Source organism: Drosophila willistoni, assembly GCF_018902025.1.
Source record: "Drosophila willistoni isolate 14030-0811.24 chromosome 2R unlocalized genomic scaffold, UCI_dwil_1.1 Seg200, whole genome shotgun sequence".
NCBI classification, from domain to species: domain Eukaryota; kingdom Metazoa; phylum Arthropoda; class Insecta; order Diptera; family Drosophilidae; genus Drosophila; species Drosophila willistoni.
This window is the reverse complement of record NW_025814051.1, coordinates 4,716,131-4,734,422: the sequence shown is the minus strand read 5'-3', so window position 1 is coordinate 4,734,422 and position 18,292 is coordinate 4,716,131. Positions and strand designations below refer to the sequence as shown.

The 18,292-nt window shown below is 30.5% G+C and overlaps 1 protein-coding gene across 1 annotated transcript; it reads left to right on the top strand.

The window, feature by feature from the left end:
• The first annotated feature begins 9,586 nt into the window (after window positions 1-9,586).
• On the top strand, window positions 9,587-17,323 carry LOC6643495. The gene is made up of 7 exons (XM_002066250.4): window positions 9,587-10,040; window positions 13,529-13,895; window positions 14,421-14,836; window positions 14,893-15,014; window positions 15,144-15,259; window positions 16,423-16,540; window positions 16,609-17,323. The coding sequence occupies exons 1-7, from the start codon at window positions 9,719-9,721 to the stop codon at window positions 17,080-17,082; spliced, it is 1,935 nt and encodes a 644-aa protein (XP_002066286.1). The 5' UTR covers window positions 9,587-9,718; the 3' UTR covers window positions 17,083-17,323.
• Window positions 17,324-18,292: the final 969 nt, after the last annotated feature.

The following is an 18,292-nucleotide window of genomic DNA, read 5'->3' as shown; positions in this document are numbered from 1 at the left end:
GGATATTAAAAAAGGGTTCTAAGATAAAAGACGAAATGTGAAGAAACGGTTTGAGTTTTTATTCAACTAATTGATATAGATTATATAACTAATATACCACAAATAATAGGTAATGATAGATCAGAAAAGTTGTATATTTAGTATGTTTTATAAGGACTATGAACTTTCTATTTCTTTATACTCCATTCTAGGATATCTCAATGTCCTTACTTCCAAGTGTCAAAAGAGATTTTAGTTGGAGTAGATTCGTTTTATTTAGCTACATGTTATTTACATGTAGATTTACATTCAAAAACACTTTAAATGACTGGCAATCAACGCCTAGTCCAGGTCTAGGTCCGCATAGAACACAGTTAAATGACATGAAAAGACAAAAGTGTGCAATGAGGTCGAAGGACACACTTACACTCACACACACACATACAATCCCAGACAGGAGCAAACTTTGTGGTTAAAACTAAAGTGGCCTGTTTCAAAATGTGTCCAACAAAACTGGTAAAAAAAAAAAGCAGCAAAAAAGTTTTCCATAGAAGAAATTTTCTGCCTGCCTGCCGCTTGAATGCTCTCTTCTCTATACCCTCTTTGCTTCTGTCACTGCACTCATCTGCATTTTGGCCACAGTTTTACGTTTTTTGTGTTTTTTTTTTTTGGCTTGTGGCCTCTTTTTTAATATTTCAACACATTTTTCTACATTGCACTGAGAAAAGAGGCTGGACTGAACTATGCCATTCCCTTACCATTCCCCCTTTATCATCATACCATTCTAACCGATTCCTGGAGCTCGGTCTCGGACGTGTCTCTTTGTGATAATTTATACATGTTGTTTGCGTTCTCTTGACTTTTTGGCTTTTGTTAGTTATATGGAATAAATAAAAGATGTCATACTACACAAAAAGAACCAAAAATAAATAAGATACACTTTTTGAAAGGTTGGGTTAGTGTGTTCAAAAAAAAAAAAATAAAAAAGAAAATGCCAAAGTGAAGAAAAATAAATAGTTTCTATGCAAATTTTCACTTTCAAATCAGAAAATGTTTGCTAACGAATTCTAATTTGGATTCTAAGTTCTCTAATTAAGTTGGAAAACTCAAAAAAAAAAACGGTTTTTATATATAATTAATGTCCTTACTGAACTGCACGAAATATTAATTATTGTCCCACTACAAAACTAAATAAAACTTCATTAAAAAAAATTCTTCAATCCAGTCAAAAACGAAAAGTGGGGGGAAAACCTAGTTATGAGCTTCTATAATAGTTTGTTAATAGTTTCAATAGCTAAGATAACTAAGGTTCAGCAATTTCGATGTTATTAAAAAATTTGAGAGAACCGATTCCGAATCTACACATAGATACTTCGCATCATGTCTAGATCTTGAGATGCAGGTGCCATCTTGAGTTTTAATGAATATGTAAGTTGGATAGAGGAAAGTTAGTCCAATCTTACGATGAATTGCTTATTCCCTTAAAACTGAAACTTAAGCTAATAGAATTTGAAGCATTTTTTCTTTCAAATTTGTTGATGGTATTTTTGAACTCTAATCTATTCTTACTAAACAAGAAAGTAAATATGTTTTATATTTTATGTAAATATTGGATGCAAAATGACTAAGCTATATATATATATGCGATTTGAATCATTTTTCTTTTTTTAGCTCTGTGGGTTGTGCGATTTTGTTATCCTGTGTATAGTTTTTTAAACATTTCACTAAAATTTAATTAAAGTTGTTTTATGTATGTGAAAAATCTTGAAGCCAATTTTATTTTGATATAAAATTTTATAAAATTTTATAAAATTTCCTAAATTCAAAGTTATTTCATTATATACGACAGATACTGCCAGTCATTTTTTTCTTCAAATTTTAATGAATTTAATAATAATTAGTCATATATTTTTATGTGTGTTTGTCTATATTATATTATGTTTACTGTCAGAGTAGAATCTTTCCCTTTTTAAGTTTTTAAAATCTTAAATTTCATTCTAAATCTACGAACATTTTGATATTAACGTGAAGATTGATTCTGACTAGAAATATATACATATATGTATACTTATAACAGTCGGAAGCGCTTTATGTTTATAAATAATTGGAGACACTTCCTCGTTGACTTTGCAAGGGTCTACGAATTCGTAAGAACGTATTCATTACCTTTTAAATATATAAATAAATTGTATTGCATTTTAAAGCTTGTGTTGAAATTTTTTCATATAAAGCCAAGTGGCCTTAACCTAAACGAAATATCATACCAAATGCAAATGGTCCAATACCAAGTGGTCAATTCTTCGACCATGGCCATGACCAGAGTAAAAGAGCTCTCAACAATTGAGTTTATTTTTACATTGTAGAAATTTTGTGCCTATTCAAGCTCAGATTGTTCATTTGGTTGGACGGTTGTTTGGTCGGTTGCTTTGTTGGCTAACAGTTGGAGCAGCTTATCACAGAATTGGCAGTTAGAGTTAATTGAATATTCAAATGCGTTTTTCTACGTACAATGTGAGAGTGAAGAGATGATTCCACACTCATTTCAACTAGGTTAAGCAACAATGTTCAGCCTTAAATTCAAATGTATATGATTTAAATGCATTAAAATGCGTTTAAAAGAAATTATTTTAATTGAAAGTTACAGTTTTTTTTCTTTTTTTGATATTAATGTGGTTGCTCTTTCGACATTTTGTGTGTTGTAATTTAATTATAGACTGTAGTTTTAACAGAATGAGTTCTGAGGTAAATATGGCCCATGCAAACGGAATTAATGCGAAAACTACTTTATTTAACTCATTAAATTGATTTTAAAAAATTTATGTTGTAATTTTAAAATGCACATTCATCTAGCAGAAATACAAAGGAGGAAAAAGTGTAAACGATTCCTAAAGGGGTTGAAAGAAAGTTCATTCACACTTTTGATTCAAAAAAAGATTTTAGTCATAAACTAAAGGTATTGTATAAATATGGTTTATTGTGATAGTAATAAAAATAATATTAATCAATTGTTAAATTAAGTTTTTTTTGTTTATTTTGCTAGCTTCCACGTCATATTCAAAATTTTTAACTATTATGTTGTTTAAAACATTTGTTTAACAATTTCCCTTGGAATCCTTTCTATTTTAATTTTGTAAATTTTTAACTATTTAAACTCTTCGAGACGTAAGATTCTTAAGCCACATTTAAAAGATTTCATTATCCTTTCCAAAAAAAAGGTGGTTTTTGACCACAGTGCGTATGAGTGACAAAATTTTAACTGGGTTTGTGTCTGTCAAAATCCGAGAGCTTTTAGTTCAACGCTAAAGCTTTTCAAAGCTAACCGTTTTTAAATAACTTGACTAAACTAAAATTGAAAAGCTCGAACATCCCAAATATTTAAACAAAATCTGGAAAATAAACGTGAAAACATAAAAACCAAGTGTTTAACAATTTCTAGGTAACATTTTTAATTGATCTGAGATAACTTTAATAAGTTTAAGACCTATGTCAGTTAATGAAAGCTTAACTATTGTTAGACCTGGCAACCCTAGTAACTAGTACAACCATTGCCAAGGAGGCGACTGACAACGACAACGAAAAGCTTTTTGACTTCAATTCATCGTCAATTTTCCGGCACAACAGACGCAAACAACAATTTACGGTAAACGCGCGAGCTGCTCCCTATACGCCGTACCTTTCCTCTTACCTATTCTTTAAACACACACACACCTGCGTGCATACAAAAAGAAAAGGAAAAACAAAATTTTGCAATTAAATGACTAAAAGAAAAACTACAACTAATTAAACAAAAATCTAAAGTGACCACTAAGAATTATAAAGAAAATAATAAAGTGAATTTCGTCAAGGGAATTATTTGTGAAAGGAAAAATACGTGTGTGTGTGTGTGTTTGTGTGTTTCTCTCTCTCTTTCTCTCTTTATGTGTGTGTGAATTCGAATGTGTGTGTGCGTGTAGGTGTGAGTGTATGCAGGGAAAACTAAGTGCAATAAACTGTGATTATTACGGGAATTGAGTATTTGCATTTCCCGCTGTTCAAAATGTATTCATCATATATATATATACATATATCTCTTTTTTTATGTAGATATATATATGAATCTGTATCTTCTATTGCTGAATGTCCAGATTTCTCGTACATTATGCAAATTAATTTCAATTAGTTTGCACTTTGGCCATTGCGGCTTGTTGTTCCTGCTCGCCATTGTAGTAAGTTGTGTTTGTTATCATAGTAGTAGTCATAGTACTAATAGTAGTAGTAGTCGTCGTCGTAGTCGTAGTAATAGTAGTAGTAGTAGTCGTATCTGTCGTATACATAATTTTGGCCAACGATGCTGCTTGATTCTTCCTACTACCATTTCCACATAGCCACACACACATACACACACACAAACTTACTTGATTTACCGGCTTTTTGCTTTCATATGTACGTACATGAAAATTGTTTCGACAAGAATTTTTTAATCATATGAACGCAAGTGGAATGCATGATATGTGCCACAAACAAAAAAATAAAGTTTAAACTTTGCTATTAAATTAATTAATTTTGAAAAAATTAATATTTGAAAATGTCAGAGCATTTTACATAGGAAGTAAATAAAATGTAATTCAATATCAAAGGCAATTGCTGAATGAAACGACAATATTATATAGACTATTAAAGAGGCAATCAATTGTTGAAATATTATAAAATAAAATGCATGACATTTATGTTGCTATTTTTTAGTAGCTCTTAGAATGAGTAAACTTTTTAACTGATATGAGTTTTATAATTAGCCTTTAAAAATATAAAGTACTGCAAGACTTACGGGAAAAGTATGTGTTAAATGCTATTTGCTAAATTTTGTTGTAATTCAGAACTGGTTAAAGCGTTGTATGGCAATCCTGGAGTCTTAAGCAAAGCAGCTTAAACAATTCTTTTAGGAAATAACTAAATTGAAACTCTACTCACTTTTGCTGTCGAAAAATTGTCTTAACCTGTACTAAACTGGCAGGCTAAAGCAATCTTTGAGCAACCATTTAGAAGAAGTAACTTAATACAAAGAAAAATAACCTAGAGCGCCAGGTTTTTCAATTTTAATACGTTTGAATAAAAATTTTCTCATTAATGACGGCCAAAACTTGCAATATGATTACTTTTTAAATAAATAATGAGAACTCGTATAAAAACCAAATATTTTAGGTATATACAGTATTATTAATAAATTAATAAGCGTTGCCTAAATATTTTTCTGATTTCTTTTTATTATAATTCTTTTTTATTAAGTTTTGTTGATAAAAATATTTTTTATAGAAGAACAAAAAGACCCTATTTTAAAAATGGAATGATAAAGCATATGATAATATCAAAAGTAAGAACCAAAATTTTTTTTTTGAATTTTATATTAATTTGAGACAGTTTTTAGTTTACTCTTGCAAAGATTTCTTAAGTTTTTAATAACAAATGTTGTTTCTAGACATCAATAGAAAACACAAAATATTTATATTAAAGTTTACTTTCTGTTTGAATAATTAAAATACTTAAAATTCCGTAAAAATCTTGTACAAAACTTTTTTAAGCAGTATCAAGTAAAGTTTCAACTTTTTTAATTAAAATTCAATTTGAATTTAAACTTTTACTTTTCTTCTTAAGTGTCTCCTCCCATTAATATGCACAAAATTTATTCTTTATCAAGATTTAAAAAAAAAAACACATACACACACATATAAACTTAATGTTTGGTTGTATATATGTATATTTTAGATACAAAGAGAATGCAGGGCGTTGAACAATTTTATTGAAAGCTAACTAAAAATAAAGTAACCGCATGACAATAATATCAATTACAATGCACAGACCGAACGGATCCCAGTGAATCAAACAAGACCCCCACCAAACCAACCGGCAGAGTCAGTTTCATTTCAACGAATCATAAAAATAAAAATAAAATAAATAAAGAAAAAAAAAACTTGCACGAGACTCTCATTATAAAGGCAGCAAGCAGAAGGAACCAAAAAATAAAAATCTGTAGCACTCGGAGAGCATATACTTAGTAATGCAGCGCTTCGTCAGCAACATAAAGGTTTAGATTAAGTAGGGTCACCGAGTTTAAGATACCCTATAAACAGATTAAAATATTACTCACCCAGAAATATGTCAATAACTAAAACCAACTATCGAGGAACATTTAGTATAGTTCTTTTGTAGAAACTTCTTTTTATGTATAACTTTTACCTTTCAAGGATTAAAAAGATCGTTTCCATTTTTAGACACCCAATTTCTAATATGAACTATAACATATCCCATCGATAAAATTGGGTATGAAGGGTATGCAATGACCAAATCACAGCAATTGCTGTGGCACAATGGACAGACAACAATATTTGTATATACCATGTGTGTGTCGTGTGTGTGTTCCCGGGACAACATCGAGTGGCGTCCAGTGGTTAGTTTACTTGACTGTTGCACAATTTTGCACACACACACCCACAAGCAATGAATAAATGAATGAATGAGTGAGAGAGGGAAGAAGAGAGTGTGGGAGAAATGTTCAAAGCATAATCATGAATAATGAGCATTTGTGATAAAGTGATAAATGCCCCCAGTGGCAAATGTGGGGAACAAAAATCTATATTTCTAGCATATACAAAATGCTTGAAAATAGAAAAGATTCAATACAAAATTTAAACATTTATCAATTAAGTGGATTTCCAATTTGAATTTTGGAAACAAGAACAGATTTTCGGTGATAATTAATAATCACAAAGTTCAATATTACTAAATAAGTAAACCGACGAAATGAAATCTACCATTAAAAATAAATAATTAAGAAATACAAAAATATAAGTTAAAAAACTATATACTATAAAAATATATTGGAAAGGAATAACAAACTATTATTATTTTGTTTTATTCACCCAAAAATTTGACCTCGAGCCGGCCAAACATACATCTAAGTTAAAAAACTATATCAACCTGTGAATGACTTAAGTATTTATTAAAAAAAAGTTAAATAACTAAATTTCAAAATCTAAAAGTCTGCACTTACTATTATCTCCAGTATTTTTATTCAACTTCTAGTTTTACTAATGGGAACCTAACAACATACTCGTAAACAAAGTTTGTAAGGATTTTATGTGCTTACATTCATTTACGAAAGGATAAAAGACACCAATAAGCGTGAGAAAAGTTAACGTCACCACAAACTGAACAAATGAATGTTTCAATTCAATTCAATCTTTATAATGATTATATATAATATATCTATAAAGTACTTCAAGTACGAGTACAACTTTGAAGGAAACAGCGGGAGAAAGACTAAAAAAAACTATTTTAACCAAAATATTGCGAATTTTTACAAAATTTCTTGAGTGAAGTTGTAGTTGCCCATTTACAATTTAAAAAAAGAAAAGGATTTCGCGAAGATAAAGTAGAAGTAGAAGAACAATGCTCATAGAATCATTGTGGAAAAAACAAAAAGATTGCAATAATAATTTTATACTTTTAGTAAAAATTTCATTAAATTTGCTAAATATTCTAAGAATTATTTCTTATAAAGATTATTGATGGATTGTACTAAAATCAAACAAGAAAAACTAATGGCCATAATTTTTAAAGAAAACAAAATTTTAAAAATAAAAAATATATTACTTTCGTATGAATTGTTTATTATTGTTTGGTATTCAATTTAAACAAAGACGTGTATTGGGTTTAGGATGAATTATATGTATAAATATTATTCATTAAAATATAGTTTCTAAAAATTAACTTCAAGGCAATCTCATTAGGTGAAGATCTTTTATGAACATGTTACAGTGTTTATTTTAAATGTTGCTCTAAAAAAAAAGTAATGTATATTTTAGATTCCCTCTGATTATATGTTAAATGAAGCGGTATTTCAATTCAACACACATGACTTGCAATTTACCTCTTCTTTGAATCAGTTTTAACTTATTTTAGAGACATATTTATAGTCACTTTATTTAACTCGGATTTTTAGCATGTGGAAGAATTATTTTCGAGTCTTCTTATAAGCTAATTTCCAAACTATAGTTAGGTACGTGAAAAAAATAGGTTCAAACATATATTTTAGTCCACTTTTCCTTACTTCAACTTTCAGTCTTCACATGAAAATATTAAAGTAAAAATGTCAATCTTGTTTTCATGTTAAAATAAGTTCAACATAGCGAGGTTTTTTTTTAAGTTTCTTATATAAAGTTAAATATAAGCATATGTACGAATGCTTTGTTCGACTTCAATTGCCAGATGACAATTGCCAGAATCCACTTGGTGCAGGATTGCACATCAAGAAAGGTTGCCAGTTAAACAGGTTTGCTTTACATGCCTTGCGATTTCCTAGTGTGGCACTTAACATTGCTGCACTGCAGCAGCAAGAAACCAGTGCAAAACGGGAAGGAGAAGCCTGCAGTTCGTTGAATACCAACGAAAGAAAAACAATAAAATATTAAAGTAAAACTTTAAATTTAAACTAAAATTCAAAATAAATGCAAAATAAGTGAAATTTTGTATATTCTCTTCGTTATTTATTTATTTACTTTTTTTTTGGATTTGATTAGATTTAGTTTTTTGTGCTTGTGTCATACGGTTTATTTACGCCGTAGTTTTCTCCGCTCACTGGTCGGGTCGCTGTGTCTACGGCTGCTGCTGCTGCTTTTGTTCCCCACTCAATTGATATTAATTGACTTTCTTCCACTTTTATATTATTCTTTTTGATCTGTGCACATGCCAGTCTCCAAACAGCCTTGTATGCGACCAGATTTTCGAGTATGTGCCACAGAGGTCAGCAAATAAACCAATTTGTGGCATAATATGATGAATTATTAGCATATAAATATATATATATATATATGTATATATAAAGAAATTTATGCAAACTTTTCCACGACTATATTGGGTTTTCCCTTATTTTTTAAAAACTGCATTCAAATATGCAAATCAGAAATCGTGATGAACTCACCAAAACCATAAAAGAATGAACACAATGAGGAAATTTCATAGGGTCGAGCTATATTTAGTTATTCTACCTGTAGGTATTATACACTATGCAACATAAAGGTAGTAAGACTTTGATCAATTGTTGAAATAGCAATAAATAACGATAAAGCTTATCTTTACTCATTGAATATAGATAGATATTGTATCATTAAAAATACGGAAAGTTTAAACAGAGCACGTGAAGTAGAAATACTATCTTTAGTAGCAATATGTGAATGCTTTCTTCTCTGTAGTCTCTTGAACAAAATGAATAAACTCTCTTCCAAGGGTATTAAAAAAAAACGACATAAAACAACTTCTATTATTCGATTTGCATACAAAACACTTTTTTAAAGCTCTTCTAGCTAGATAGAAAAAAAAACGTCGGTAGAATTTTAATGAGAGAGAAGAGGAAAAAAAATTGTTTCCAAACTAATCAGATATGCCTTTGATATAATAATCTCAACTTCTCCTTTTCACTCATTCTATTTTGCTTTTCTTTCTCTCTGTCGCTGAGCAGCTTTTGGTAATTATGTAAAAAAGAGTTGAACACAAAAAAAAATCCCACCCAAAGAGGAAAAAATGAATAAAATTGTGGTACCATAGAACGAAAAAAAAAAACTCAAAACTAAAAACAAAACTCGAAACTAACTACAAAACAAGTGTAGAAAAAAGTGCTGACAATTAAAATTAAATTTTGTGCAACAAACTAAACCTGCAAAAACACCAGAAAAAAAAACAAAAAAAAAAAAGAAACCAAAAGAACAAAATGTTGCAAGTGCCAGTGGCAAGTATTTTGCTGCTGTTGCTGCAAATTGCTGTTGCTGTTGCTGCTGCTGATACTGGAAGTGGAGACTCATCATCATCATCATCGGCGTCGTCATCATCACCAACAACAACAACAACCACTTTGATTGTGGAACGTCAAATTGATGCCAGTCTAAAGAATGCCAAATTGATTGAGAGCAAAGTGTTGCCCGATTTGGTTGGCTTGCAACGCAATCAGGATGATGACAAGTGGCAGCAGATCTACCGGTTTATTGACGATGGTTTTCCTGTACTCGAATTATATGGCTATAAGGCAAAGACAGGTAAGTGACTTACATACATACATACATATACACTCTCAGGAAAAGTAAATAATTGAAGTTTTCATATAACATAGATATTGATAGTGAATAAAACAAAAGTCATACAAGTTAAAAGATACAATTTTTTAATACGTCTTTTCACGTGTCTCTGAGGCTTTCCATTTTTTTGAGGTTTTTCAACTGATTACCTTAGAATGGAACACAAGTCTTTTATTTCCTTCATGCGAGTGAGTGAGTCTAAGTCTAGTGAGTCATTTTACACAATCCTAAACATTTCCCTTCCTTCTTTATTATTTTATTAAGCCATTCCAAGTAAAACTCCAACAAAATGTTTCCCAAGACTATTTCGACAGTTTTTTTCCGCCAGTGCAACGTTATATGGGTAACAATTTATTTATTTATGAATCCTATGCATCATTCAATCAAGTTTGTCAACTAGTTGAACACAACAAAAAAAAGGAGATTTAAATTGTTATGCATTGACATTGATAAATGACTTGAAAAGAATTGTCTCAAAAATATGCATCATTTGTTTAAGAAAAAACAAAAATGTATGATAAATGGTAGAAAAGTGCTCAGAAAAGCAAGATATATATTTATAAGTGAACCAAAAGTTAAAAGAATGATACGATTGTTTCCCATACAGGGAATAAGTTGAGAGAAATAATGCAATAAATTTTCACAAGAAGTTGCTCCTGTCACTATGAGCCTTATCCTTTATCTTGGACTTATTTATGACCACTACTGAAAAGGCCTTAGCAAATACTTCAAATCTGTTTGCAAATTTACACAATTATACTTCCTATGGTCAATTTTTTATCTAAGGCCAAGCAAATACTTGTCAGCAATCTAAAGCCTTTTTAATCCATGGCTCAAACTCATTGGCACAATTTGTCTTAACAGGGAACAAACAAAAAAGGAGTTTCCCAATGATTTAGCTTGACATTGATTAATGGACTTGGTTGATTGTCAAAATCTGACCCAAAATATAATTTTTTTAATGTAAAAATGCAAAAGTTTAAGCGCGTGATGAACATATGATAAATGGTAAGCAAAATTTAGATGTTTGGGCTTAAAAACTGCCTTCTAAAATTTCTCTACTAAATTCCTTGAAATAGTTATCTGCTTACATGTTTTTACAGTTTAAGATAATCCTTAAAATCAAATCAAATAACCCATACCATGCCTTTAAGCTAACTTTTTCTAAAGAAGTTGGATATCTGAATATTTTTTGTTATGCTGCCTTTAATATAATCATCTTCACAAGATAAGACTCTAGCCGGCAACAACAAAATTTCGATTTAAATTTCAAGAATTTCGTAATCTACACAGATAATTAATTAAATAACTTTTTAAATAAATAAAGGGTTGTAATCTCGACAAATAACAAAGCTAAAAATTTTTTAAAAAAGCAGATTCGTAGGGTGAGAAGAGGGTACATTATTGTATAAAAGATATTCTGCTAAAAAATGCGACAAAACAAATTGTAGAATCATTTATTTTTAATTTTTGATAAGCTCTTCAGACTTATATATAATACCCAAAAATCAGTATGCGTGTCTTTTGGCCAATGGTTCTACCACATTCACCTGTTTAAAAAGTTACGAAATCAAGGGCTTTGCGATTAAAACCCATCAAAAATTGATTAGAATGAAAGATACAGAAATTCAAGAAATTATAATAGTATAGTGGATCTGGAAGTCGGTGTTACATGCTGCATTCATTCAGGATGTTACCCACCCAAGGTTGATAATTTTTATTAAATGAAAGTCGGTAGTTATGGGAAACGCTTGGCTTTTCCTTTGTATTTTGTCACTAATTGAAGCAAAGCAAAAATATCAAGTTGCGCAACTTTTATGATGGAAAATTATATTTATATACACATTATTAAATTTGAGTAAAGTTCGCTTACAAACTTTTCTCAACGCTGTTCCTGTTGGCAAAAATATCATTATTAAAAACTTGCTAATAACAAGAGCACGTAGAAATTGAGATGAGAAGTTGAGGGAAATTCATCAAATCGATTGGCTGGTAGATGCATTATTTTCTGCTATCAAAAAGACCAAAACTACTACATTTTATCATTATTATATAAGTCGAGCGATGGCAAAAAGATCTTCTTTAAGCTCTACAAGACTTTTTCTAAAAGGTCTTCAATATTCTTATTCCTTAAAATTAAATACCATTTGCACAGTTATTCAAAAATTGTTAATTAGACCTGTAGCAAATAGTTTTTAAACTAATTTGGTTTTAGTCTTAAATCAGCCAATTAAATTTAATTTTTACTCAACTATAAAGTTATATTTGTCTTCGGATTTCTTCAACAATTCGATTAAAAACATACGAAAACGATAACAAAAAACAGAACATGATTTTACCTTGCAATTTTTTAGTTCCTTGCTAAGAATAATTCCTTTAAATTAATAAAAAGGTAAAATTTTAATTATGGCTTATATTGCTCTTAACATATTGAGGAATAGAAGAAAAATATTTGATGAAAGACAAACTGTCGGATGCCGAGAAATTTAGCTTAGAATCGAAAGCGAGAAGATGCCTCAAATACGATTCCGATAATACTTTCGGTATCGAATTAATAATTTCAAAGAAACTTTTCGCCAATACGTATTTTTAGTACATTATCTCGAAAATAGAGGGTTTAATTCGCTAAACAGACCTTATTAATGGTTGAGTGCCATCAAAATTTTACGAATTTATTGACTCACTCTCGTAGAATCTCAGTAAAAATCCATTATTGGGTATCAATAAATGAACCTATGACGGTGCTATAATTACGACGTTGAAAAATTTCAACAAAATTTTTCATAGTGACTGGTGGAATTCACGTCAGTTCTTGTTCATATTAACTTTATGTTCATTTGGGGGATTCTTAACGAATTATTCTCAATACTTTTTAATCAATCAGTTTTGTAGGGTCTGTAGGCTACCAATACTGAACAGAGACGGTTGATATCCAAGTTATGGTTAAAAATATTTGAAATTTTAAAAAAAGACTTCATATATTACTAGCGTCTGGTCATCATAAGGGTATTAGATGTTATTAAATATGATTTTTTTTTTAAGACATTAAAAGCTACATCATCAAATAGTCTCACATACACATTTCAGAATACCAAAAAACATATACATAGTTACCTACGACTAAATGCGTGCAGCATATTAATTAGCTAAACACATTCCACTTACTTACTTCATGAGTATAAGTATGCACAGTATAAAACTCACACACTCACCAAAAATTAAATGGTCTCCTAACTAAATCCCCAAAGTTAATTAACTGATTAAAACGAACAAGTCTAGGAAAATAGTAGATGATAGATGTGTATATCTACATATAGACAAAGACAGACAGAGACTAGGCCAGAGCACAAATGAAATGAAAACAGTTTACATTTTTAAGTGAGCAATTTTCCTTCTAACACAATTTATCACACACACACTCATATGAATGTATACATATATACCAACAGATACACCTTATACATTGATTATACCCAAAATCGATGTGAGAACCATTGAAAAGCCACGTTTAAAGGAATTCATGCTGGAGCATTTGGTGCCTGGTAAAATCTATGAGAGCTATAATAGCAATGGTAATGGTAATGGTAATGGTAACGGCAACAGCAAGGAAGAGGAGGAGCTCTATGGCAATGGAAATGGACATAAAATCGTTTTTCGTAAATTGGAAAAATCCCACAACAATGTTTGGCTACTCAATGGTCAGCAAATACTCTATAAGCTACGTATCAATGAGAATTTGATGGCCATTGCAATTGATGGTTATTTGGGTGATAGAAAATCGCCATATTCGAAGCGTAACATCCAGGAAACGAATAAGTGAGTACCACACACAAATGGACCGTAGTATGTAGTACCCTTTCCGGATGCAATCAGTAAGAAAACAGTGGTTCATTTCTATAGACAAACTATTTACACAGTTTGAATAAAAAGTTTCATTCAATAATTTCGTTTAATAGATAACCTTTAGACCACCTTTAGACCACTTTTTTTCCTCCCATTCAAAATTTTGTCCAAGTGAAGAATTAGTTTTTTGAGTTTTTAAGAAAAAGAAATGTGAAAAAATATTCCTCAATCTCAGGCAAACAAATTCCTTTTAACATTTTATAATTTTTTGTTTTGAAGGCCAAAAAAGTTTCAAGCACAAATTGAAATAGATTAGGAAACTTTTTATACTATACCTTGAACCACTGTAGATTTTTGTAGTCCTTGGTTGTTAGTCCTAGTTTGTTTGCGGTCAAAAGTGCACTCATACGAAATTTATCAGCCAACGAAAGGAAAAAAAAACTAACTTTTTGCAAACATTTCCTGCTTCTCTATCTCTTTCTCTCCTCTCTTCCTCAGTCGCTATAATGACCCACAACCCTTGGAGCAGCCAAATATAACGAATGCTGCTGCTGCCCATGCCAAAGTTGAGCCCATTATTAAGGAGACGAAACCGAGTCCATTGATGTCCTTTCTATCCAACATGAAGACGGGCACAAAAGTTTTTCAACATTTTCTATCGAAATCAAATTTGACACGCATTATGGATGCAGATAATGCCTATACGGTATTAATACCATCCGATAATGCCTTTCAACGTTGGCATCCCATCGATTGGGGCTTCTATCCGTTCAGTGTGCCAGAGTTCACCGAGAGTGTGTTGCGCAATCATTTCCTGCCCATGCAACGGCCGTTGCGCATGTCGGATGTTAAGAACATGGACCAAATGGTTGTTCACACCATGGGCGGTGAAAATGTGGTATTCCATGGACAACGTAAGTACCATTTACACCCACTGTTCTGTGCTTGTAACTAAATTTATGACTTCCAGCCACCCCGACGGTAAATAATGTCAGCATTATGGCCGACTACACCCTCATAAATGGCAATCAGGTGTTCATTATATCGGAAGTACTGTTTGTCTCCGAGGCTGTGGTATCCAAATTGCATCAGGTAATGAGGTCGTCTGCACTCCATATTTCCCATTCTCAGTTCATCTTAAATCATTTGGCCCAAAATTCTGTTCTGTTTGTGGCATATTGATAAATGTCGAATAATTTTCTTGTTGCCATCGACTTGCAGATGCATAAGGATAAGGAGACGCCACCATTGCTTGCCTTTCCCTGGTTTGGTGCCCAATTTCTATCGCATTCGTTTTTGGCTTTGGAAAGAGATCCAAGATTTACACAAATCACCAGGTAATATAGAAACTTTTGAGCAAAAACCTTTTATGGGATAGCCCTTATTGTTAAACCGTTTTATTAATAGTGCTATATCCTTTTGTTTACGTTTAAGCATATTTCTTTTCATTATAAATTGACAATTTTAAAAAGGCTTTTTGACCTTATCTAGACAATTTTTTGTACTTATCATTGATATTAGTCTTTATAACTCTTTTTACATATTCAAGATTAACTTTCCAAAAATAGTAAAAGTCTAAAAGTATTTAAAATTATTTTAAAATGTATAAACTTTTTAGTGTCGTGATTAAAATACTAAACTTAAATGGCCCTTAACAAGATTCAATTAACAAATTAGCCCATTATATTGAGGGCGTTAGGACCAAAGTATTACAAGCTTGGTTTTAATTTTAATTTTAATTTTATTATCCTGCACAGTGGACTATCAGTTTTGTTTTTCGTCCCTCTATATCGTTTCTTTTCTTGGATAAAACTGAAAAGAATTTAATAAACTTTAAACTATTTAGTTACAACGATTTGTATTGCTGGTTACAAGAGAAAACCATATACATACTATGGTTGTATCTATATAGACCAAATAAAATGATAGAAGTATTCTATATGTATGTACTTTCATGTTTTCTATCGTCGAACATCTTAAAAACTGTTATATTTCACTCAATTATGCATATGAAGCAGAATTCTATGAATACAAAGATGACTGCTTAAAGTAAGCGCTAGGAATGTGGCAATTATGACAAAAATATCTCAAAATTCCGATGATAGGAGCAAAAAAAATCTACTTTGGATCTCCAAAAAATGTTTTTATCATAAGATTAGCAAAGAAAAATGTTGCTAGTCGCGTTGATTTTACTTTTGGCATCTAACTCTAGAGACTATGGACTCTAAGACTTTTTGCAAAAAGTATTTTCAATAAGACTTAATAAATAGAATTTCGACCTTATTGACTTTTATCAAACCATAGACCTAGAGCCGCGAAAAACCAAGTTTTGATAGAATTCCTAAAACTTCACAAAATTTTCAAGTTTCCATTTGTTGTGATTTAGAAATAATTGATTTACTTTATAAATTTACAAAATCTTGACTTTTAAAAACATCATTTTAAAATCAACTTAAAAACTGCATTTCAACCCTTTAACTCTTTTCCTTTGGTTTTTCAGATATCTTAACAATGCCGAGATCGCTCCGCATATCTCTGGTGCTAACTATACATTCTTTGTGCCGGAAGATAAGGCATTTGAGAAAATTGGATTCGATCGATTATCTGATGATGTTATGGTGAGTCTCCCAAAAACAGTTTTGTTTTTTTAAATGATTCTTAATCAATTTCTTCGTTTCGTTTACAGGGATCACAACGTGGCATTAAAATGCTTTTAAATCATTTTGTACGCGGTCGTCTATATAATCGAGATCTACGCGATAATGAAGTATATGAGACCATCGGCGGTGGTCATATAAAAGTCACACGTAATCCTGGTAGCAATTATACCAGTGTGAATAATGCTCAAATAACAGAAAGTGAAGTTTTTGTCTATAATTTGGGTACCATGTATTATATAGACGATATTTTATATTCCCATATGCTGAGAGATCATATCATTAAGTCAACTAAAACGAGATCAAATCGAAATGGCGGAGATTCTGGTGGAGGCGGATCACGAAGTACATCAACGCGTCCCGATGTAGAGATCGTACCCAATGAATTCGAGAGTGAGCACAGTGGTGGAGATTATGCCATACATGGTGATGATGATGATTTCGAGGATGAGATTATAACGCCAAAAGCGCTACCCGTCCAGATCTATGAGTTGCCCAAGTAAACAAAGACATAAAAAGTAATGATGGTAATGACAAAAACAGAAACAGGAAGAAAAAGGAAGAGATTGACATTGGCCGAGCCGTTTTCCGTTTTTCATTTTGTGTTTTCTTTTCTTTTTTTTGTATGGGGTAAATAATTCAAAAACAATTTCGTAGTTTGTTGCTTGTGGCGCTTAAAGCGTTTTGTATAGTTCTCAGCTAATTTTTTGATTAAAATGTATAATTTTTGTTTCTAGTTTAGTATTTAGTATTCTTCGATTTTAATTTTAGCATTGAACGAGGCGGGTGAAACGAAAGTATACTACAAACAAAAAAAAAAATAAGAGAAAAAGGGCAACAACAGATATATATACATAAAATATATATATATAAATATATATATATAAATATATATATATACCTACCTAATCCTGAAGCTTGTAGAAAATAGCGTGAAATTTTTGCGAATACAAAATACAAATTTCCATAATATTCTAATTAAAAACAAACAAATTGATCCCAGAAAATATATAGTTAGATGTATTACGTAAACTACATCTGCATCAACATATCGGCTAAAACATAAATTAAAACAGAAAGCTAACACTCAATTAGTTGAAAAATTTCCAAAATAAAAATAAAAAAACTGTAGCGCAAACAAAAACCAACCCAAGGTATATCTATAAATGCGATATATTATGATACGATACGATATATACACAATATATATATCGAAATACAGATATTGTATTTTTTAATTTATAAATATATTAATAATATTTGAATGTATCTGTGTATATGAAAACAAAAACAAAGAAACAAACAAAAAAGCAATGAGAATAACAAAACATCAAATTTTATAATAGTTTGTTAAAATAAAAAAAATAACAAAAACAAAACTACAAATCAAAAACCCAATTATCCTTATTTTTGGACTTTATTCATATTTATTTTGAAATATAAATTCTTAAAAAGTTTGGGTATATATTGGGTATCTTTTCAATGCAGAAAAAGTTTTGGAAAATTAAAATATTTTTTTCTAAATATCAATCAAAAGACATCGCTCTTCTTATTTATTAATTTAAATCTCTTATATTAAACTTTGGTTTTTCAGAAGGGAAGTTCTTTCGGATTTCCATAACAGATTTGAGTATAAATAGCATAGAATATATATTAATGATATGAATGAAAAAATAAATCGACTTACAAGTCGTTTATATTTTTCTTTCACCT